The sequence below is a fragment of the Rhinopithecus roxellana genome, chromosome 8, assembly GCF_007565055.1.
Source record: "Rhinopithecus roxellana isolate Shanxi Qingling chromosome 8, ASM756505v1, whole genome shotgun sequence".
NCBI classification, from domain to species: Eukaryota; Metazoa; Chordata; class Mammalia; order Primates; family Cercopithecidae; genus Rhinopithecus; species Rhinopithecus roxellana.
The window spans coordinates 17,985,737-18,007,374 of NC_044556.1; the positions used below are offsets into that span (position 1 = coordinate 17,985,737).

At 53.4% G+C, this 21,638-nt stretch overlaps 1 protein-coding gene across 4 annotated transcripts; it reads right to left on the minus strand.

Annotated features, from left to right (window-relative positions):
• Window positions 1-256: 256 nt before the first annotated feature.
• FKBP8 (FKBP prolyl isomerase 8) lies at window positions 257-11,385 on the minus strand. Of its 4 annotated transcripts, none has more exons than XM_010386655.2 (9): window positions 11,216-11,385; window positions 9,419-9,735; window positions 6,147-6,316; window positions 5,967-6,055; window positions 4,812-5,029; window positions 4,197-4,369; window positions 1,769-1,846; window positions 1,164-1,295; window positions 257-755 (listed from the first exon to the last, which is right to left on the minus strand). In XM_010386655.2, the coding sequence occupies exons 1-9, from the start codon at window positions 11,359-11,361 to the stop codon at window positions 669-671; spliced, it is 1,410 nt and encodes a 469-aa protein (XP_010384957.2). In that variant the 5' UTR covers window positions 11,362-11,385; the 3' UTR covers window positions 257-668. The 4 variants fall into 4 exon arrangements, with proteins under 4 accessions (XP_010384957.2, XP_010384956.2, XP_030792886.1 ...); XM_010386654.2 differs by having other exon boundaries at window positions 4,812-5,032; XM_030937026.1 differs by lacking the exon at window positions 11,216-11,385 and adding an exon at window positions 10,628-10,698.
• Between the last annotated feature and the right edge of the window lie 10,253 nt (window positions 11,386-21,638).

Here is a 21,638-nt window from a genome sequence, read left to right on the forward strand (position 1 = left end):
AACGGGTGGAGCTGGGCAGGAACACCCCCAGAGTCCAGCTGAGTCAGACCTCTCAACCCACTTATTCCCTGCTACATCACCCCACTTCTGTATGCCTCAGTTTCTCCTCTGTAGAGCAAGTGTGTTGTGCCCAGAGAAGAGACTTCCAGCTCCAGCTGGCTCAACCACATCCACCATGCTGTGTGACTCCAGATGCATCACAGGCTTTCTCTGGCCCAGCCCCAGGTGGCGGTAGAAGAAAGCTCAGGAGTCTGTGGAAACTGCAGGATGGGAGGCTTTATTTCACTCTGGCGGGGAGGGAGCCTGGACAGGGGGCGGCAGGCGGGGCAGGGGGGCTGGCACTCAGGCAGGGACTAGGCAGGGGAAGGGCTGCCCCCAGGCCTGTTGAGGAGAAACTGAGGCCGGCCCTGGCAGAGACCTAGCCCAGCAGAGTAAGGAGGGTGGGGGAAAACTGGGTCTGAAGGAATGAGGGCCCCCTCCCTCTGGGCTTTCCTCCTAGAGGGCCTTAGTCCCTCCTGCTGGCTGGGCTGCACGACCCCCAATCCTTGCTCCCCTAACCCGGAGGAGGGGGCTAGACCAGGGAGGGCAGTGGACAGGGAGCCTGGGGGAGTTGGGGAGCGCAGGGCAGGGTCCATGGTGTGCAGAGGGAGTGGCGGCCACCTGGGCAGTCAGTTCCTGGCAGCGATGACCACAGAGAGTGCCACACCCCCCAAGGCAACAGCAGTCGCCCCAAACAGCCACTTCCATGGGATGGACTGTAGATAAAAAGGAGGGGAGAGAAGGGTGGAGGGAGGTCAAGACCAGCTTCTGGGGCCTCAGCTGCCAGCATAGCCCAAACAGACGTCCCAACAAATCATTGCCTGACCATGTATTTCCCACTTTCTGGCAAACTCCTACTCACACAGCAAAACCCAAATGAAATGGTCCCTCCTCCAGGACACTGCCCCTCGTGCCCTGGAAGAGGCTCCATTCCCCACCCGCAGCCCTCCAGCTTGAATTCCACCTTCAACTCCACTCATGATCACACAGGGCTGGGCCTTCTCCATGTCTCCTGCATCACCCAGGATGGCCCAGTCTCCAAGGACATTCATGTATGCAAAATAAAATCCCTCTGGTAGGCATGCCCTGCACGCAGCCCCTGCCCATTCTGTGCCCCAGCTTACCCAGGCACCCTTGCCAGGGCACTTGGCAGGCAGCCGGCTGGGGTTACCCAGCATTTTCCGGTACAAGGCGGTCTCTGTGCTCCGCTGTGCTGCATGCTTCTTCACCAGCTTCGAGAGTTCTGCGTGGATCGTCTGTGAAAGGCAGGGAAGCTGAGAACACGCGGCGGCCAACCTATCTTCACTGGCACTCTGCCCTTCTGGGACCCTAGGCTGTTTGGGTGCTGGGACCATTGGGACATGGGGTTCCCATCTGCCCCTTTCTGAGCTTAGCAAAGTCAGGGCTGCTGACCCCATCCCTCCTAGGGAGCCAGTCGATGAAGCACAGCACAAAGTAGCCAGGAGACAGAAGGATCTGGAAGGAAGGCCAAGGACGTTGGCATGGAGCAGGCTGGCAGTGCCCTCAGTCGCTGGAGGGGTGAGAGCCCAGACTGCCTATGTGGCCATCATGAGGGTCTTCACAAGCTGACCAGGACCCTTCAGATACCTACCCCGTGCCACTGCCCAGGTGGGAACACAACAGAGAACCACAGCAAGAAAGACCTGGGGCAGACCACAGGAGGGACTTCCCAGCCGAGCAAGTTCCAGGGTGCCCCTGTCCTGCTCACCTTGTTGGAAGGTTCCAGCTTCAGTGCCGCCCTCAGGATGGGGATGGCCTCACTGTACTCCCCCTGCTGGGCCAGCACCTGTAAGGGGAAGGGGGTGGCATCACTGTCCTTCAAGAAACCCAGCCCAGGAGGTTGCAGTGAGCCAAGATGGTGTCATGCACTCCAGCCTGAGCAACAGAGCAAGACTCCATCTCAAAAAATAAATAAATAAAAACAGCCTGGCCAACATGGTGAAACCCCGTCTCTACTAAAAAATTCAAAAATTAGCCAGGCATGGTGGCATGCACCTGTAGTCCCAGCTATTCAGGAGGATGAGGTGGGAGGATTGCTTGAACTTGGAGGCAGAAGTTGCAGTGAGCCGATCTCATGCCACTACACCCCAGTCTGGGTGACAGAGTGCGACTCTGTCTAAAAATAAAAAAATAAAAAATAATAAATAAATAAATAAAAAACAGGCCAGGCGCGGTGGCTCACACCCGTAATCCCAGTACTTTGGGAGGCTGAAGTGGGCAGATCACGAGGTCAGGAGATCGAGACTATCCTGGGTAACATGGTGAAATCCCGTCTCTACTAAAAAATACAAAAAAATTAGCCGGGCATGGTGGCAGGCGCCTGGAGTCTCAGCTACTCGGGAGGCTGAGGCAGGAGAATAGCGTGAACCCGGGAGGCAGAGGTTGCAGTGAGCCGAGACGACACCACTGCACTCCAGCCTGGGTGACAGAGCAAGACTCCATCTCAAAAACAAACAAACAAAAAAAACGGCCAGGTTCCTGGCTACTCATACAAGTCCCAAATGGAGCTCTGGTAATATCCCTGGGTTCCAGCCATCCCCAAACTGCTCCCCTGGCCCTCAAACTCCATCAGTGCACACTAAGCTTGGCATTGGCCCCTGCAACACGCTCCTTCTACCCCCGTGGATCTGTCTCAGCTGGAGATCTAGGCACTCACCTCGCCACCTCCTCCCTCACCACCTCCACTGGCAAGAGGCTGAATGGATGTTTCCATAGGTTGTTTTTTTTTATTTCCTTTAGAGACAGGTTCTTGATCCATCGCCCAGGCTGGAGTGCAATGGCATGATCATAGCTCACTGCAGCCTCAAACTCCTAGGCTCAAACAATCCTCCAGCCTCAGCCTCCCGAGGAGCTGGGACTACAGGGGTGTACTACCATGTCCAACTAATTATTTATTTATGTATTTATTTATTCAATTATTATTTTTTGAGATGGAGTCTTGCTCTGTCTCCCAGGCCGGAGTGGAGTGGCGCAATCTCGGCTCACTGCAACCTCCGCCTCCTGGGCTCAAGCAATTCTCCTGCCTCAGCTTCCCAAGTAACTGCGATTACAGGCGCCTGCCACCACCAAATTTTTGTATTTATAGTAGAGACAGGGTTTTACCATGTTGGCCAGGCTGGTCTCGAACTCCTGACCTCAGGTGATCCACCTGCCTCAACCTCCCAAAGTGCTGATATTACAGGCGTGAGCCACCACGCCCGGCCTACTCATTTATTTTTTCTATTTTAGAGACAGGGTCTCACCATGTTCCCCAGGATGGTTTCGAACTCCTGGGCTCAACCAATCCACCTGCCTCAGTCTCCCAAAGTGCTGGGATTATAGACGTGACTCACCACACCCAGGGCTGTGACTAGGATTCCACCTTTACTCTGAGAAAAAACGGGATCCGTGGAGGGTTCTATGTGAAGAGCTCTCAACACTGGGCCAAACCAGGCGCAGTGGCTCACGCCTGTAATCTCAGCACATGGGGAGGCTGAGGCGGGCAGATCACTTGAGGTCAGGAGTTCAAGACCAGCCTGGCCAATATGGCAAAACCACTCTCTACTAAAAATACAAAAAAATAAGCTGGATGTGCTCGCTTGAACCCGGGAGGCAGAGGTTGCAGTGAGCTGAGATCATGCCACTGCACTCCAGCCTGGGTGACAGAGCAAGACATATGCATGGTCATATCCGCCCTTATTTTTTTTGGAGACAGTCTTGCTTGCAAAACCACGTCTCTACTTAAAATATAAAAATTAACTGGGCGTGGTGGCTCCCGCCTATAGTTCCAGCTACTTGGGAGGCTGAGGCGGGAGAATCACTTGAACCCAGGAGGAGGAGGTTGCAGTAGTGAGCTGAGATCACGCCACTGCACTCCAGCCTGGGTGACAGAGTGAGACACTGTCTCAAAAAAACAAACAAACAAAAAACACTGGGCCAAAGGTTGGGGACCCAAGACTTGGGGATCGAATCTGGCCTCAGCCAATAAATTGCTGTCACCAGGCCACACTCCTGCACCCGTCTGGGCCTCAGTTTCTCCACTTGTACCCCACAGAGCTCAGCTGGCTGATACCTGTGCCTTTCTCAAATGCAGGGTTGGGGACCACCCCCTATACCCTGGGCTCAGTGACCTGGCCTGGCACCCCGGTGTGGCCCACCTTGCCCTTGCGGAAGAGAGCCTTGATGTTGTCTGGCTGGTGCTCCAGCACAAGGCTACAGGAGCGCAGGGCTGCGCGGTAGTGGTCGAGCTTCAGCTGTGAGGCTGCCAGGTTGTTCAGACACTTCACCTTCAACTGCAGGAGCTGTGCCTCCTCCTCGAACGTCATGTCCACTATTGGGAGACAATGCCCACCCCAGCGGCCGTCACCACACCACCAGACACCCCGACACCCACCCCTCTGCGGAGGCTGCCTCTCTGGCATCAGTTTCCCCAATTTTAACCCAGGACCAAGGGCTGCGCTTTCCTGGGGCTCTCCTGAGGAAGCTACAACATGGAGCCTTAAGCAAGCAAGGGCCTAGCCCATGGTGTGTGTGAACTGGCCCTGTCTACTGTCACCCCGTCCCCATATCCACTTGCATTCTACAACACTCCACTGGTCTGGGATATACTACGAGTCTGCAACAGGCCCTAGGTTAGGGGCAGTTGGGGATCTACTCATATTCTGGGCTATTGTAGAATGCTCTGAGTCTGAGGCTCTCTGGGGCTGGAAGTTTCTGGCATGGAGTGGGCACTTTTGCAGGGGAGGTGGTGGGGATCTGACCCAAGCAGTCACCTTTGGCGCTGGAGGTGATGGCCTTGATGGCGAGGTCGTAGGAGTTGGCGGCCAGGACGAAGTCCGCCCGCTGGTAGTGGGCGTTGCCGCACTCCCGCTTTCGGTTGGCCAGGGCCACACGCTCCTGCCCCGTGAGCATCTCCAGATCAGGCCCGTCCACGGCCGTCTTCAGGGTCACCTCCAGGCACAGGGCCGCATGCGGGGGGATGTATGGGCTCCTGCTAGTGGGGTGGGGGCACGCAGGGGCAACACTCAGACCTGGTGACCCCTAAACCCGCTGGGCTGGCTTAGAAGGAGCGAGCTTGGCTCAAGCCCCAGATCTGTCTACCCTCCGCCCTCTGTCATTCCCTCCTCAGTAAAGTGCGGAAGTGACTTGCCGCCTTGGAGCTGTGGGACTTGACGAACAAGTTCCTCTCCCTAAGCCTCCGTTTTCCTCTTTTTTTTAGAGACATGTTCTCATGGGGCCGGGCACGGTGGCTCAAACCTGTAATCCCAGCACTTTGGGAGGCCGAGGCGGGCGGATCACGAGGTCAGGAGATCGAGACCATCCTGGCTAACACAGTGAAACCCCGTCTCCACAAAAAATACAAAAAACTAGCCGGGCGAGGTGGCCGGCGCCTGTAGTCCCAGCTACTCGGGAGGCTGAGGCAGGAGAATGGCGTAAACCCGGGAGGCAGAGCTTGCAGTGAGCTGAGATCTGGCCACTGCACTCCAGCCTGGGCGACAGAGCCAGACTCCGTCTCCAAAAAAAAAAAAAAAAAAAAAAGACATGTTCTCACTCTGTTGCCCAGGCTGGAGTGCCGTGGTGCAATCTTGGTTCACTGCAGCCTCGAAAACCTGGGCTCAAGTGATCCTCCTGCCTGAGCCTCCTCAGTAGCTGGGACTACAGGTGTGCACCACATCCAGCCAGTTTTTAAACTTTTTTGTATAGAGATGGAGTCTATATTACTTAGATTGGTCTGGAACTCCAGGCCTCAAGCAATCCTCCTACCTCAACCTCCCAAAGTGCTGGGACTTCAGGTGTAAGCCACCTCACCCAGCCTCAGTTTCTTCATCTATAAAACGGCAGGTAGATATGATGAGCCGAGGGGTACACCCACTCCACCCATCCCCCTCCTGAGACCTGCAGAGACCCTAAGGATGGCCGATTCTCACCTGCCTTGGGGGCCGTAGCAGTACTTGGAGTCAGCAGTGACCATGGCCGTCTCCCCGACATCCATGAGTGGGACACTGAGATCCAAGGCCTGGGGTGCGTGGGGATAGCCGGCAGTCAGGCAGACTCAGACCCAGTGAGGCGCGCCCCTCGCCCCTGCCCTGTCCCGCCCCAGTCCGCACCTGGATGACGTCACAGTCACCCAGAGTGAACACCAGCTCCGGCTCCTCCTGCACCCGTGTGCCGTTCTCCAGCGACGTCTGTAGATGTACGGTGACCACCTGGCCCTTGACTGGGCGGCTCGAACCTGGCGGCCCTGGGACCAGCGTCTTCTTCCTCAACAGCCCGTTCCCTGCCAGGGTCCAGGGACATGCAGCCTGTCACCTGGCGGCTCAAACAGGCAGCCGCTCCCCTGAGCCCCCACTCCTACCCTCAGCTATGCCCACTAGCTGTCCAGAGGGTGCTGGCCCAACACTGGGGCACAAGACAAACTTCCAGTGGCCACGTGGCCACCACAGTGGGGGATCCCACATGCAGGACACTGGGCAGGACGGGACAGACTTCAGGGTGACAGTACTGGTGCTAGGGACCAGCTCAGTGAACAATGGTTGGTCTGTTTTTTTTTTTTTTTTTTTTTTGAGACGGAGTCTTGCTCTGCCGCTCAGGCTGGAGTGCAGTGGCCGGCTCTCAGCTCACTGCAAGCTCCGCCTCCCGGGTTCACGCCATTCTCCTGTCTCAGCCTCCCGAGTAGCTGGGACTACAGGCGCCCGCCTCGTCGCCCGGCTATTTTTTCGTATTTTTTAGTAGAGACGGGGTTTCACCGTATTAGCCAGGATGGTCTCGATCTCCTGACCTCGTGATCCGCCCGTCTCGGCCTCCCAAAGTGCTGGGATTACAGGCTTGAGCCACCGCGCCCGGCCGTTTTTTTTTTTTTTTTAAGAAAACTAAGGCTGGCCGGGTTTCCAGCTATTTGAGAGGCCAGTGTGGGAGAATCACAAGTTCAGGCCAGCGTCTGTTCAAAATGGCAAGAACCCAGTCTCGGCCGGGGATGGTGGCTCACGCCTGTAATTCCAGCACTTTGGGAGGCCGAGGCGGGCGGATCACGAGGTCAGGAGATCGAGACCATCCTGACTAACATAGTGAAACCCCGCCTCTACTAAAAATACAAAAAATTAGCGGGGCGTAGTGGCGGGTGCCTGTAGTCCCAGCTACTCGGGAGGCTGAGGCAGGAGAATGGCATGAACCCAGGAGGCGGAGCTTGCAGTGAGCCCAGATCGCGCCACTGCACTCCAGCCTGGGCGACAGGGCGAGACTCCGTCTCAAAAAAAAAAAAAAAAAAGAACCCAGTCTCCCCACCCTCAGGCTGAAATCCTAGCCCTGAGATGTTTGGGCCTCAGTTTACCCAGCCATGAAATGAGGTACTCATGGGGCTCTTGGTTAGGAGAGCCCCTGTGATACCGTGTCTCCACCACAGCACCAAGTGGGATGAATTTAGAAGTTAAGCAATGGCCAGGCATGGTGGCTCGTGCCTGTAATCCCAGTATTTTGGCAGGCCAAAGCGGGTGGATCACCTGAGGTCAGGAGTTCGAGATCAACCTGACCAACATGGCGAAACCCTGTCTCTACTGAAAATACAAAAATTAGCTGGGTGTGGTAGTGGCTGCCTGTAATCCCAGCTACTGGGGAGGCTGAGACATGAGAATAGCTTGAACCCAGGAGGTGGAGGTTGCAGTGAGCCGAGATCACATCATCACATCACTGCACTTCAGCCTGGGTGACAGAGCAAGACTGTGTCTCAAAAAAAAAAAAAAAAACGGGAGGCTGAGGCAGGAGAATGGCGTGAACCTGGGAGGCGGAGCTTGCAGTGAGCTGAGATCTGGCCACTGCACTCCTGCCCTCTTGCCCGGGTGACAGAGCAAGACTCCGTCTCAAAAAAAAAAAAAAAAAAAAAGAAGTTAAGCAAAGGCCAGGTGCAATGACTCACATTTACCCAGCCATGAAATGAGGTGCTTATGGGGCTCTTGGCTAGCAGAAGCCCTGTGACACTGTGTCTCCACCACAGCACCAAGTGGGATGAATTTAGAACTTAAGCAAAGGCCAGGCATAGTGGCTCATGCCTGTAATCCCAGAACTTTGGGAGGCTGAGGTGAGAGGACTGTTTCAACCCAGGAGTTTGAGACCAGCCTGGGCAACATGGTGAGAACCCATCTCTACAAAAAGTAAAAAATGACCAGGCATGGTGGCTCACATCTGTAATCCCAGCACTTTGGAAGGCTGAGGCAGGAGGATCACATGAGGTCAGGAGTTTGAGACCAGCCCGGCCAACATGGTGAGACCCTGTCTCCACTAAAAATACAAAAATTAGGGGCCAGGCGTAATTTAGTGGCTCACACCTGTAATCCCAGTACTTTGGGAGGCTGAGGCAGGTGGATCACCTGAGGTCAGGAGTTCAAGACCAGCCTGGCCAACGTGGTGAAACCCCGTCTCTCCTAAAAATACAAAAATCAGCCGGGCATGGTGGCGGACACCTGCAATCCCACCTACTCAGGAGGCTGAGGCAGGAGAATTGCTTGAATCTGGGAGGTGGAGGTTGCAGTGAACTGAGATCGCACCACTGCATTCCAGCCTAGGCGACAGAGTGAGACTCTGTCTCAAAAAAAAAAAAAGTAGTAAGATTTTTATCAGTACTGGTGGTGACATTTAGTAATATTTCTGTTTCATCAGTGTCAATATGATTAGGTACTATTACTATAGTATTGTTAGTACAATCAATAGTGGTATTGATATCTTATTATTTGCATGGGCACCAGCATTATTTGGTATATTAGATATCAGTACTATACTAGCAGCAAGACGTATTCCACAGAATACTAACATTTCTCTTGTTTTCAGTTGCTGTGATAGAGTATGTTGGGGGGAACATGTGTGGGCTCACCTAGTTTTCTTCTTTAGGATTTGTCGGAGCATTTACAATACTATGACTACTATGAACCAACCAGAAGGCTGAACAAAATAACATTCCTCCGATCTACTTGACCCCAGGACAGACTTTTGGTTCTGGAAGTGGGGTCTTGCTGTGTTGCCCAGGCTGGCGTGCACTCAGGACACATTTTTCAGAGCCCAAACATGTGTCAGACAAACGCCAAAAAAAGATACAGTGATGGGGTTAGGAGCTGCCAGCGCCCGGCGTGCTGGCTGTGTGACTCTGGGCAGGGGACTCACCCTCTCTGAGCCACTGTCACCAGATCTGGGAAACAGGGACACAGTACATTGTGCATGTGTGTGAGTCAATGAATGGGGTACATCAACGTGAAGCATCTCCAGTAGTTGCCTCTGGCTGGTGATCATGGTGGTGACCATGTGACTTCCAACCCTCACAGCACAGATGGGGAAATGAGGCTCGGGGACAAGAGGGCCAGGGCCAAGGTCACCCCGATCCACCCTTGCTCCTTACCCAGAATGTCCAGCCACTCTTCCGGGGCCGGGGCTGGGGCGGGCTCTGGCTCCATGGCAGCGAGGAACTCTCGGGCCAGGGCCCCAGGCTGCTCAGCCTCCTCCACCGGGGGTTGTCCCATGTCCTCCAGTGGTGGCAGCTCACTCAGGTCATCCTCCTCCTCCTCTTCCTCCTCCTCTTCCTCCTCACCCTCTGCATCCTCAACCCCATCCAGCACCTCGAAGTCCTCGAGTGGTGGGACCCCGGCGGGCAGCGGGGCAGAGGGCTCAGAGGGTTCAGCACACGATGCCATGCTGCTGGGGGGACGGGAATTGGCCCTGGAAGTGGGGGGCAGAGATGTGGGTCAGAATCCTACACAGCCCCTCAAAGACTCCATTGTACCTATTCCCCACACTGCCGATCACTTTCTGTGTAACTCAAGGGCTCCAGGCCTCAGTTTCCTCATCTATACAGTGGGTATAATAACAACCCCACCTTGTTGGGAGAAATTAACCCACGCATCAAGCCCTTGGCATCAGGCTCAAATAGTGTTAGCCATTCTTAGAGCTAATTATTATTTAATGTTTACAAACACTCAAGGAAGTAGGGAAGATTCCCCCCAACATTTTACAGAACAGGAAACAAGCCAGAGGGGCAAAGCCATTTGCCCAAGGTCACAGAGAAAGCCAAAGGCCAAAGGAGGATTTGAACCTGGGGCTTCAGGCCCTGTGGCTTTGCCTGATTCTATGCTAAGCGAGGGGTGCTGGGATTTTTGTGGAGAGGACAGCCTCTGAGGCCTTAGGGAAGCCATTTTTAGAGCCTCTAGGGCCACTGGGGGAATTGAATCTTTTACCAGGGCCTCCCACCTCCAGCCTCTTCTCCAAAGGGGAGACCCTTCCCAAAAGCACCAACCGTAACCACCCAGAAACCCCAAGCATTTTTTCCTTTCACACCCTGAATCTAACACTATCCCCCACAACCCCAACATCAGGGACCCTGGCCCAAACCCTTCTTTAGGAGACCATCCTCCTCTCATCAGGCCTCGGTCCCACCCCCTCAAAGCAGCCTCCTTTTCAGAAGTGGCGGAGGTCCCACCACAGTTCACAAGCCTCTTCCTTGCCCCAGGCCTCCTGAACCAACAACCAATCCCTCCGTCCCCCAGGCCCCAAGCTCAGAAGAGTGTGGCACAGCCATCAAACCAGCCCGCCGCATCCCCTCCCCAGCCCTCACCTGCCTGGGCTCGGGGCCCCACTTTCTGAGACCCTCCCAGCCCCCACCCCCATAATTCCCCGCGCCCGCACAATTCGGCCTCCCCTCCCACCCCCCGCCCCAACCACCACCGCCCCCAGCACGGGCCAGCTCCCCGCCACAGCGGCTCCGTCTCGCCGTAAACACTCCAGTGTCCCCAGACGCCCCCCCTTTCCGATCCCATAACACCCCACGCCCTTCTGACGCCCCACAGCCCCGGCCGGGCCCTCAGTCAAGCCGCGACCCAGGCCCCCAACGCCCCACGCCTGTCTGACGCCACCAGTCTGGGGCACCCGACCCCCGCACGCCTCGGGCGCCCCTGGCCCTGCAAGCCTACATGGGGATCCCCTCACTGGATTCCCTTCGCCCCCAGTGACCCCCATCCCTGACCACCCCCGCCCGGCCACGCTCCCTCGGGCACCCCCGACCCCCGTGCCCCCCGGCTCGCCGCCCCCGCGGCCCCTCGCCCCGCCCATCGGCCGCAGCCCCCGGCGCGCTAGCCCTCGGACCAGTCTAGGCCAGGGTAGCGGCCCGGCCAGCACGGCGCCCCCAGCACCCCAGGATACTTGCCTCTGGCTCCGGGACCCCCGCTTGGGGTCCTGCGCCCCCCTCCCCGCCCCCAGCCGCGGCCGCCGCGCCTCGGGAACCGGGTTCAGCCGCTTGGCCCCGCCCCTGCCGTGCCCATTGGTCACCGCTGCCGCGACTGCCGCATCCATTGGCTCATGCAGACGTCCGTCCCGGGCGTTGGCACCTCCCCCTTCCTGCTTGGCTCCGCGGGGCTTTCTTAAAGGGACCGAAGCCTCCCGGCTACTGGGGCGGAGGTGGGGGACCTTGGGCTGGACCCCGACACGGGTCAGTATCGCGCAGCCTGTGCGACTCCTGCCTCTCCTCTGAGCTTCATCCTGATCATCTGCGAAATGGGGATAAACACCCCCATCTATGCACTCTCACCTTGGGGGCTTTTTGGGGGGACAGTCCGCTCTAAATGCTATTTGCTTAAAGACTTCAGGCTTGACGGGCAGGGCAGCTCTGGGGTTGCTGAATGACCCATCCTGAAGCCCTGGTTACAGAAGTGAAGCTGAGGGCCTGAGGGGGAGTGACGTGCCCAAAGGCATACAGAAACCTCCCTCCCATCCCCCACCCAGTTTAATGTCCAGAAGGTTGCCTGGTGCATACCGGAGGCGCTCAATTACTGCTGGGCAGGCGACTGAGCCAGCAGGGCCACTGGGAGGAGTTCCTCCTCCATGCACTGTCTGCTGGAGGGTGATAAGGTCCCCATGACCCGGGGAGAAGTGGCATCCTTGATTAGCTAAGCTTTTATGGATCTTGTTTTGAAACCGGGACACTTCTCCCTCCTTCACTCAGTTTTATTTCCTTCCTAGCAGTTACTCCCTTCCAGAATTATCTTGTCATTTAATTTGCTTGTGGTTGGAGGGACCATCCCCCACTCTGCTCCATCCTGGCAGGGATTTTTGCCTGATTTGTACCCAGCACTTCCTTAAACCATGCCTGGCATCTATAGAAGCTCAATAAATGGGTGGGTGGGTGGGTGGGTGGATGGATGGATGGATGGATGGATTAGTCAGACATCAGCTTTTGGAGGTAGCTATGATGGAGGTGGTAACTGGGTTTTTGGAGATAACTAACTTCTAAGGTTGGAGTTCCCAGGTTGCCTTCTACAGGAAGCCCTCCCAGACCTCCCCAAGGCAAGACCAGGTGCCCCATTTGGCTGTCTTGGCACAATGAAGTTGATGAACATCCACTTCATAACTAGTTCACTTGTTTTTTTTTTTTGTCTGTTTGTTTTTGTTTTTAGAGAAGTTTCACTCTTGTTGCCCAGGCTGGAGTGCAATGGCGCGATCTCAGCTCACCGCAACCTCTGCCTCCCAGATTCAAGCGATTCTCCTGCCTTTGTCTCCCGAGTAGCTGGGAGTAGAGGCATGTGCCACCACGTCTGGCTAATTTTGTATTTTTAGTGGATACGGGGTTTCTTCATGTTCGTCAGGCAGGTCTCAAACTCCCAACCTCACGTAATCCTCCCACCTCGACATACCAAAGTGCTGGGATTACAGACGTGAGCTACCACGCCTGGCCTTTTTTTTTTTTTCTTTCTTTCTTTTCTTTTTTTTTTTTTTTTTTTTGAGACGGGGTCTTGCTCTGTCATCAGGCTCGAGTGCAGTGGTGCGATCTCAGCTCACTGCAACATCCACCTCCTGGGTTCAAACGATTTTCCTGCCTCAGCCTCCTGAGTAGCTGGAACTACAGATTCCTGCCACCACGCCAAACTAATTTTTATATTTTTAGTAGACACAGGGTTTCACCATGTTGGCCAGGATGGTCTGGAACTCCTGACCTCATGATCTGCCTGCCTCGGCTTCCCAAACTAGTTTACTTATATCTCTGCTTTTTTTTTTTTTTTTTTTTTTTTTTGAGATAGGGTCTTACTTTGAAACCCATGCTGGAGTGCAGTGGCACAATCTCAGATTCTCAGATCACTGCAACCACCTCTACCTCCTGGGCTTAAGCAGTCCTCCCGCTTCAGCCTCCTGAGTAGCTGGGACCACAGGTGCAGCATCATGTCCAGCTATTTTTTTTTTTTTTTTTTTTTTTTTTTTGAGACGGAGTCTTGCTCTGTCGCCCGGGCTAGAGTGCAGTGGCCGGATCTCAGCTCACTGCAAGCTCCGCCTCCCGGGTTTACGCCATTCTCCTGCCTCAGCCTCCCGAGTAGCTGGGACTACAGCCGCCCGGCACCTCGCCCAGCTAGTTTTTTTGTATTTTTAGTAGAGACGGGGTTTCACCGTGTTAGCCAGGATGGTCTCGATCTCCTGACCTCGTGATCCGCCCGTCTCGGCCTCCCAAAGTGCTGGGATTACAGGCTTGAGCCACCGCGCCCGGCTTTTTTTTTTTTTTTTTTTTTTTTTGAGACAGAGTCTTGCTCTGTTGCCCAGGCTGGAGTGCAGTGGTGCAATCTCGGCTTACTGCAAGCTCCGCCTCCCAGGTTCACGGCATTCTCCTGCCTCAGCCTCATGAGTAGCTGGGACTACAGGCGCCCGCCACCACACCTGGGTAATATTTTGTATTTTCAGTGGAGATAGGGCTTCACCGTGTTAGCCAGGATGGTCTTGATCTCCTGACATCGTGATCCACCCGCCTCAGGCTCCCAAAGTGCTGGGATTACAGGCGTGAGCCACGGCGCCCAGTCCAATATTTATATTTTTTGTAGAGATGAGGTTTCCCCATGTTGCCCAGTCTGGTCTTGAACTCCTGGGCTCAAACAATCCTTCCATTTTGGCCTCCCAAACTGTTGGGATTATAGGAGTGAGCCACTGCCTTGATTTACCTCTGCCTTGCCCTCTACACTGGAAGAGCCCCAAAGTCTGGGAAGCCTTTGTTGTTTCTCATTGTTATAGCTCGGAGACTTGCACAGTGCCTGTGGCACAAAAGGTAGTGGTGGGGTCTCATGAAAATCACTGAGGAAGGAAGGGAGGTTGGACAGCCAGAAAAGGTGGTAGCACAGCAGAGCTATGTAAGAAATCACAGGCCGGGCGCGGTGGCTCAAGCCTGTAATCCCAGCACTTTGGGAGGCCGAGACGGGCGGATCACGAGGTCAGGAGATCGAGACCATCCTGGCTAACATGGTGAAACCCCGTCTCTACTAAAAATACAAAAATCTAGCTGGGCGAGGTGGCGGGCGCCTGTAGTCCCAGCTACTCAGGAGGCTGAGGCAGGAGAATGGCGTGAACCCGGGAGGCGGAGCTTGCAGTGAGCTGAGAACCGGCCACTGCACTCCAGCCTGGGTGACAGAGCGAGACTCCGTCTCAAAAAAAAAAAAAGAAATCACCTGGGGGGGTGTGGTGGCTTATGCCAGTAATCCCAGTACTTTGGGAGGCCAAGGTAGGTGGATCACCTGAAGTCAGGAAATCTAGACTAGCCTGGCCAACATGGTGAAACCCCGACTCTACTAAAAATACAAAAATTAGCCGAGTATGGTGGTGCATGCCTATAATCTCAGATACTGGGGTGGCTGAGGCATGAGGATTGCTTGAACCCCAGAGGTGGAAGTTGCAGTGAGCAAGACCCTGTCTCAAAGAAGAGGAGAAAGGCCAGGTGCGGTGGCTCACACCTGTAATCCCAGCACTTTGGGAGGCTGAGGCGGGCGGATCATGAGGTCAGGAGATTGACACCATCCTGGCTAACACGGTGAAACCCTGTCTCCACTAAAAATACAAAAAATTATCCGGGCGTGGTGGCGGGCACCTGTAGTGCCAGCTACTTGGGAGGTTGAGGCAGGAGAATGGTGGGAACCCGGAAGGCAGAGGTTGCTGTGAGCCAAGATTGTGCCACTGCACTCCAGCCTGGGGGAGAGAGCGTGAGACTCCATCTGAAAAAAAAAGAAAAAGAGAAAAAATCACCTGGGAAGGGGCATGAAATAATCCCTGGGCAACTCCAGGGTCTGAGGGACTTAAACTATTCCCCATCCATCACTGAACCCGTTTTTAATTGTTTTTATTTTTTTAACTTTTTTGTTTTTATAACCTACCTGAACCCCTATGTTTATATCTGCACAGTGGAGTTCCTTGCCCATCCGTCTGCATCTCTGTTACAGGGGCAGGAGGAATTGCACTAAACAACAATACTAATAAACAAGTCTCGGCTGGGCACAGTGACTCACGCCTGTAATCCCAGCACTTTGGGAGGCTGAGGCGGGTGGATCATCTGAGGTCAAGAGTTCGAGACGAGCCTGGCCAATGTGGTGAAAATTGTCTCTACAAAAATTACAGAAATTAGCCGGGTGTAATCCCAGCTACTTGGGAAGCTGAGGCAGGAGAATCGCTTGAACCCAGGAGGCAGACGTTGCAGCGAGCCAAGATCATGCCACTGTATTCCAGCCTGGGCAACCTAAGCCTAGGTAACATAGTGAGAGCCTGCCTCTACAGAACATTTATTAATTTATTTATTTGGAGACACAGTCTCCCTCTGTCTCCCACGTAGAGTGAAGTGGAGCAATCTGGGCTCACTGCAATCTCTGACTCCCAGGTTCAAGCGATTCTCCTCCTTCAGCCTCCTGAGTAGCTGGGATTACAGGCGTCTGCCGTGAGACACGACTAATTTTTTTTTTTTTTTGAGACGGAGTCTGGCTCTGTTGCCCAGGCTGGAGTGCTGTGGCCGGATCTCAGCTCACTGCAAGCTCCGCCTCCCGGGTTTACGCCATTCTCCTGCCTCAGCCTCCCAAGTAGCTGGGACTACAGACACCTGCCACCTCACCCGGCTAGTTTTTTGTATTTTTTAGTAGAGACGGGGTTTCACTCTGTTAGCCAAGATGGTCTCAATCTCCTGACCTACGACTAATTTCTTTTTTGAGACGGAGTCTCATGAGGCTGAAGTGCAATGGCGTGGTCTCGGCTCACTGCAACCTCCGCCTCCTGGGTTCAAGCGATTCTCCTGCCTCAGCCTTCCTAGTAGCTGGGATTACAGGCACCTGCCACCATACCTGGCTAATTTTTTGTATTTTTAGTAGAGATGGGGGTTCCACTATGTTGGCCAGGCTGGTCTCGAACTCCTGACCTCGTGATCTGCCTGCCTTGGCCTCCCGAAGTGCTGGGATTACAGGCATGAGCCATCACGCCCAGCTTCTACAGAAAATTTAAAAATGTAGTCCCAGAAAAATAGGAGGCTGAGGTGGGAGGGGATCCTTTGAACCCAGGAGGTCAAGACTGCAGTGAGTTATAATCAAAGCTCTGTACTGCAGCCTGAGCAACAAGGCAAGACGCTGTTTCTAAAAGAATAATAATTATTATTATAAATAATAAGCTACTAAAATAAACTACAAAATAACACCACCACCAACAATAATAATGGCTGGCACTCATTGAACAGGCATTTGCAGGCAAACATTTTACTTATATTTACTTTTCCCTTTTTTTTGAGACGGAATCTCGCTGTGTCACCCAGGCTGGGGTGCAGTGGCACAATCTCGGCTCACTGCCACCTCTGCCTCCCAGGTTCAAGTAATTCTCCTGTCTCAGCTCCGGAGTAGCTGGGACTACAGGCGCTAGCCACCAAGCCTGGCTGATTTTTGTATTTTTAGTGGAGACGGGGTTTCACCATATTGATCAGGCTGGTCTCGAACTCTTGACCTCAGGTGATCCACCCACCTCAGCCTCCCAAAGTGCTGGGATTACAGGCGTGAGCCACCGTGCCCAGCCTACTTTTCCCTTATAAAACAAATACTTGGCTGGGTGCAGTGGCTTACACTTGTAATCCTAGCATTTTGGGAGGCCGAGGCAGGTGGATCACCTGTGCTCAGGAGTTTGAGACCAGCCTGGCCAACATGGTGAAAACCCGTCTCTACTAAAAATACAAAAATCAGCCAGGTGTGGTGGCAGGCGCCTGTAATTCCAGCTACTCAGGAGGCTGAGGCAGGAGAATCGCTTGAACCCGGGAGGCAGAGGTTGTAGTGAGCCGAGATCACACCACTACACTCCAGCCTGGACGACAGAGCGAGACTTGATCTCAAAAACAAAACAAAACAAAAACAAAAATGTTCTACTTGGAGGCCATATCATTGGCTTCTTCATGCAGAGTTGTAGTTGTTGTGTTTCCTGGTGAACTGAATCTTTTTTTTTTTTTTTTTTTTTTTAGATCGAGTCTCACTCTGTTTGCCAGGTTGGAGTGCAGTGGCAAGATCTCAGCTCACTGCAGCCTCTGCCTCTTGAGTTCAAGTGATATCTCATGCCCCACCCTCCGGAGTAGCTGGGATTACAGGCACCTGCCACCACGCCTGGCTAAGTTTTGTATTTTTAGTTGAGACAGGGTTAAACCACGTTGGCCAGGGTGTTCTCGAACTCCTGACCTCAGGTGATCCACGTGTCTCGGCCTCTCAAAGTGCTGGGATTGCAGGCATGAGCCATGGCGCCGGGCCTGAACTGAACCTTTCATTATTAAGATGTGCCCCTCTTTACTTCTTTCATTTTTGCCTTAGAGTGCACTTTGTTAAGATTGCACACCTGGGTGCGGTGGCTCACTCCTGTAATCCCAGCACTTTGGGAGGCTGAGGTGGGCTGATCATGAGGTGAAGAGATTGAGACCATCCTGGCCAACATGGTGAAACCCTGTCTACACTACAAATACAAAAATTAGCTGGGCGTGGTGGCACGCTCCAGTAATCCCAGCTACTCAGGAGGCTGAGGCAGGAGAATTACTTGAACCCGGGAGGCAGAGGTTGCAGTGGGCCGAGATTGCGCCACTGCACTCCAACCTGGAGACAGAGCTAGACTCCATCTCAAAAAAAAAAAAAAAAAAGAAAAAAAGAAAAATTACACACCATTTCTCCTTGGTTCATGTTTTCTTTATTTCTTTCTGACACAAGGTCTCACTGTGTGGCCCAGGCTGGAGTGCAGTGGCGCAATCAACAGTCACTGCAGCAGCTTCAACCACCCACGCTCAAGCAATCTCCCAGCTCAGCCTCCCTAGTAGCTTCAACTATAGGTGTGCACTACCGTGCCCAGTTACTTTTTATATATATATTTATTGTTTGTAGAGATGGAATCTTGCTATGTTGCTCAGGCTGTTCTCAAACTCCTGCTCAAGCAATCCTCTCACCTCGGCCTCACAAAGTGCTGGGATTAAAGGCATGAGCCACCATGCCCGGCTCCATCTTTGTTTTTTTTTTTTTTGAGACGGGAGTCTTGCTCTGTTGCCCAGGCTAGAGTGCAGTGGTGTGATCTCAGCTCACTCAGTGATTCTCCTGCCTCAGCCTCCTGAATAGCTGGGAGTACAGGCACATGCCACCATGCCCGGCTAATTGGTGTGTGTGTGTGTGTTTAGTAGAAACGGGGTTTCACCATGTTAGCCAGGCTACTCTTGAACTCCTGACATCAGGTGGTCCACCCGCCTCAGCCTCCCAAAGTTCTGAGATTACAGGCGTGAGCCACCGTGCCCGGCCTCCATCTTTGTTTTTTTTTTTTTTTTTTTTTTTTTTTTGAGATGGAGTCTCGCTGTGTCGCCCAGGCTGGAGTGTAGTGGCGGGATCCTGGCTCACTGCAAGCTCCGCCTCCCGGGTTCCCGCCATTCTCCTGCCTCAGCCTCCCGAGTAGCTGGGACTACAGGCGCCCGCCACCTCGCCCGGCTAGTTTTTTGTATTTTTTAGTAGAGACGGGGTTTCACCGTGTTAGCCAGGATGGTCTCGATCTCCTGACCTTGTGATCCGCCCGTCTCGGCCTCCCAAAGTGCTGGGATTACAGGCTTGAGCCACCGCGCCCGGCCCCATCTTTGTTTTTTAACTGGGGCATTTGGTCTATGGGTATTTAATGTAATTATGGACATATCTAGACATAAATCTGTCTCCTTAGGAGGTTTTTCTATCTCTCTTTTTTTTGTTGTTGTTGTTGAGATGGAGTCGCTCTGTTGCTAGGCTGGAGCAATGATTACGCCATTGCACTTCAGTGCAGGCAACAGAGTAAGACCCTATCACACACACAAAAAAGGAAATGAAACGGAAAAAAGTGGCAGAGAAACCCTTCCAGTTCCCAAATCTGACCCCCCAATGTCCCCATCTCTGAGCAGACTGAATGTTCCCATAACTTTCTAGCCTCTCCCCTGATCACACAAAAAAACATGTTTTTGTCTCAGGTCCAGTGTGTAGAAAATATCAGGGGAGCCGGCCACAGTGGCTCAAGCCTGTAATCCCAGCATTTTGGAGCCCGACATGGGCGGATCACGAGGTCAGGAGATTGAGACCATCTTGGCTAACACGGTGAAACCCTGCCTCTACTAAAAAATACAAAAAAACTAGCCGGGCGAGGTGGCGGCCGCCTGTAGTCCCAGCTACTCGGGAGGCTGAGGCAGGAGAATGGCGTAAACCCGGGAGGCGGAGCTTGCAGTGAGCCGAGATCCGGCCACTGCACTCCAGCCTGAGCAACAGAGCGAGACTCGGTCTCAAAAAAAAGCAAACATCAGGGGCCAGCCAAGTCCCTTTTGGCGTCAATCTATAGACCCCACCCCTTCTAAGACCCTCCTAAATGATCTTTGGCTTCCAAAAGAGCCTCAGGGACCCACTGAAAAATTTGCTTTTGGCCTGGCATAGTGGCTCATGTCTGTAATCCCAGCACTTTGGGAGGCCAGGCGGGTGGATCACTTGAGGTCAGGAGTTCGAGACCAGCCTGGCCAACGTGGCGAAACCCTTTTTTTTTTTTTTTTTTTTTTGAGACGGAGTCTCGCTCTGTCGCCCAGGCTGGAGTGCAGTGGCCGGATCTCAGCTCACTGCAACCTCCGCCTCCCGGGTTTACGCCATTCTCCCGCCTCAGCCTCCCGAGTAGCTGGGACTACAGGCGCCAGCCACCTCGCCCGGCTAGTTTTTTGTATTTTTTAGTAGAGACGGGGTTTCACCGTGTTAGCCAGGATGGTCTCGATCTCCTGACCTCGTGATCCACCCGTCTCGGCCTCCCAAAGTGCTGGGATTACAGGCTTGAGCCACCACGCCCGGCCAACCCTGTCTTTACCAATACAAAAATTATCCAGGCACCATGAGCAGTGGCTCACGCCTGTAATCCCAGTACTTTGGGAGGCTGAGGTGGGCGGATCACAGGGTCAGGAGATTGAGACCATCCTGGCTAACATGGTGAAACCCTGTCTCTACTAAAGCTGGACGCGGTGGCGGGCACCTGTAGGCCCAGCTACTTGGGAGGCTGAGGCAGGAGAATGGTGTGAACCCGGGAGGCGGAGCTTGCAGTGAGCTGAGATCATGCCACTGCACTCCAGCCTGGACAACAGAGCGAGACTCCGTCTCAAAAAAAAAAAAATTATCTGGGCATGGTGGTGCATGCCTGTAATCCCAGCTACTCAAGAGGGTGAGGCAGGAGAATTGCCTGAATCTGGGAGGCAGAGGTTGCAGTGAGCCAAGATTGCAATACTATACTCCAGCCTAAGTGACAGAGGAAGACCTGGTCTCAAAAAAAAAAAAAAAAAAAAAAAAAAAAATGCCAGGCACGGTGGCTCACGCCTGTAATCCCAGCACTTTGAGAGGCCGAGGCAGATGAATCACAAGATCAGGAGATCGAGACCGTGCTGTTTTCACCAACATGGTGAAACCCCGTCTCTACTAAAAATACAAAAATTAGCTGGGCGTGATGGCGGGTGCCTGTAATCCCAGCTACTTGGGAGGCTGAGGCAGGAGAATCGCTTGAACCAGGAAGGCAGAGGTTGCAGTGAACGGAGATCATGCCACTGCACTCTAGCCTGGCGATAAAGTGAGACTCTGTCTCAAAAAAAAAAAAAAAAAAAAAGGAAAAAAAAAAGAAAGAAAGAAAAGAAAAAGGGAAAAGCTTGGCTTCTCCAGCCTGGGCGTCTTCTGCTGCAGAGTGCAAACAGAGTCACGGTTCTTCTTTTCCCAGCAGCCTCCATCCCAGCTGCCCTCTCAGAAGTGTCTCCTGCCTGGTGCACTGAGCTCCCTGCCAATTCCTACAAAGATCAAGTCCACCCTAGGTGCTTTCCCATCATCCTTCCTTGGCTCCTGTAATTCCCTCAGCTCCGAATGATTGTCTGTTTCTAGAAAAATCCCATTTCTACCTCAAAACCCCATCCAGAGGTACCTGCCTCCTTGCAACCTTACTTGCTTCTAATATTAGCCCTCACATTCTACTCTAGTTTTCTCCAGCTTTAAGTCCCTCCCCTTTCTTTCCAACCACTGACCCCAGTGGGGTAGAGGGGTCTATTTTTCACTCTGTTTCTCCTCCTCCTCCAGGGCTAGGTAAGAATGGAGAACTTCCTGGGTCCCCAGAATATGGGCCATATCCAGAGGGGAGTGAACAATTTATTATTATTATTATTATTATTTTAATATACTAATAATGTTTATTGAGGGAATCAGGATAAAACTAAAATAACAAAGTACGTAAGAAAGAGGGGTAACTGAAGTGAAAGCATTTTTTTTTTTAGGTGGACAGGAAGTAGAATTTATTGATGAGTATTAAGGGGGGCAGCACAGTGGAAGCCC

Bases quoted from the DNA above. Each gene is read 5' to 3' on its own strand.
- FKBP8 (XM_010386654.2), bottom strand. From the start codon at position 11,361: ATGGATGCGGCAGTCGCGGCAGCGGTGACCAATGGGCACGGCAGGGGC. The intron at 9,736-11,215 runs GCAAGTATCCTG...CCCCACTTCCAG, and splicing joins CGGGGGTCCCGGAGCCAGAG to GGCCAATTCCCGTCCCCCCA. The intron at 5,033-5,966 runs GTGAGAATCGGC...CCACCCCACTAG, and splicing joins TGCTACGGCCCCCAAGGCAG to CAGGAGCCCATACATCCCCC.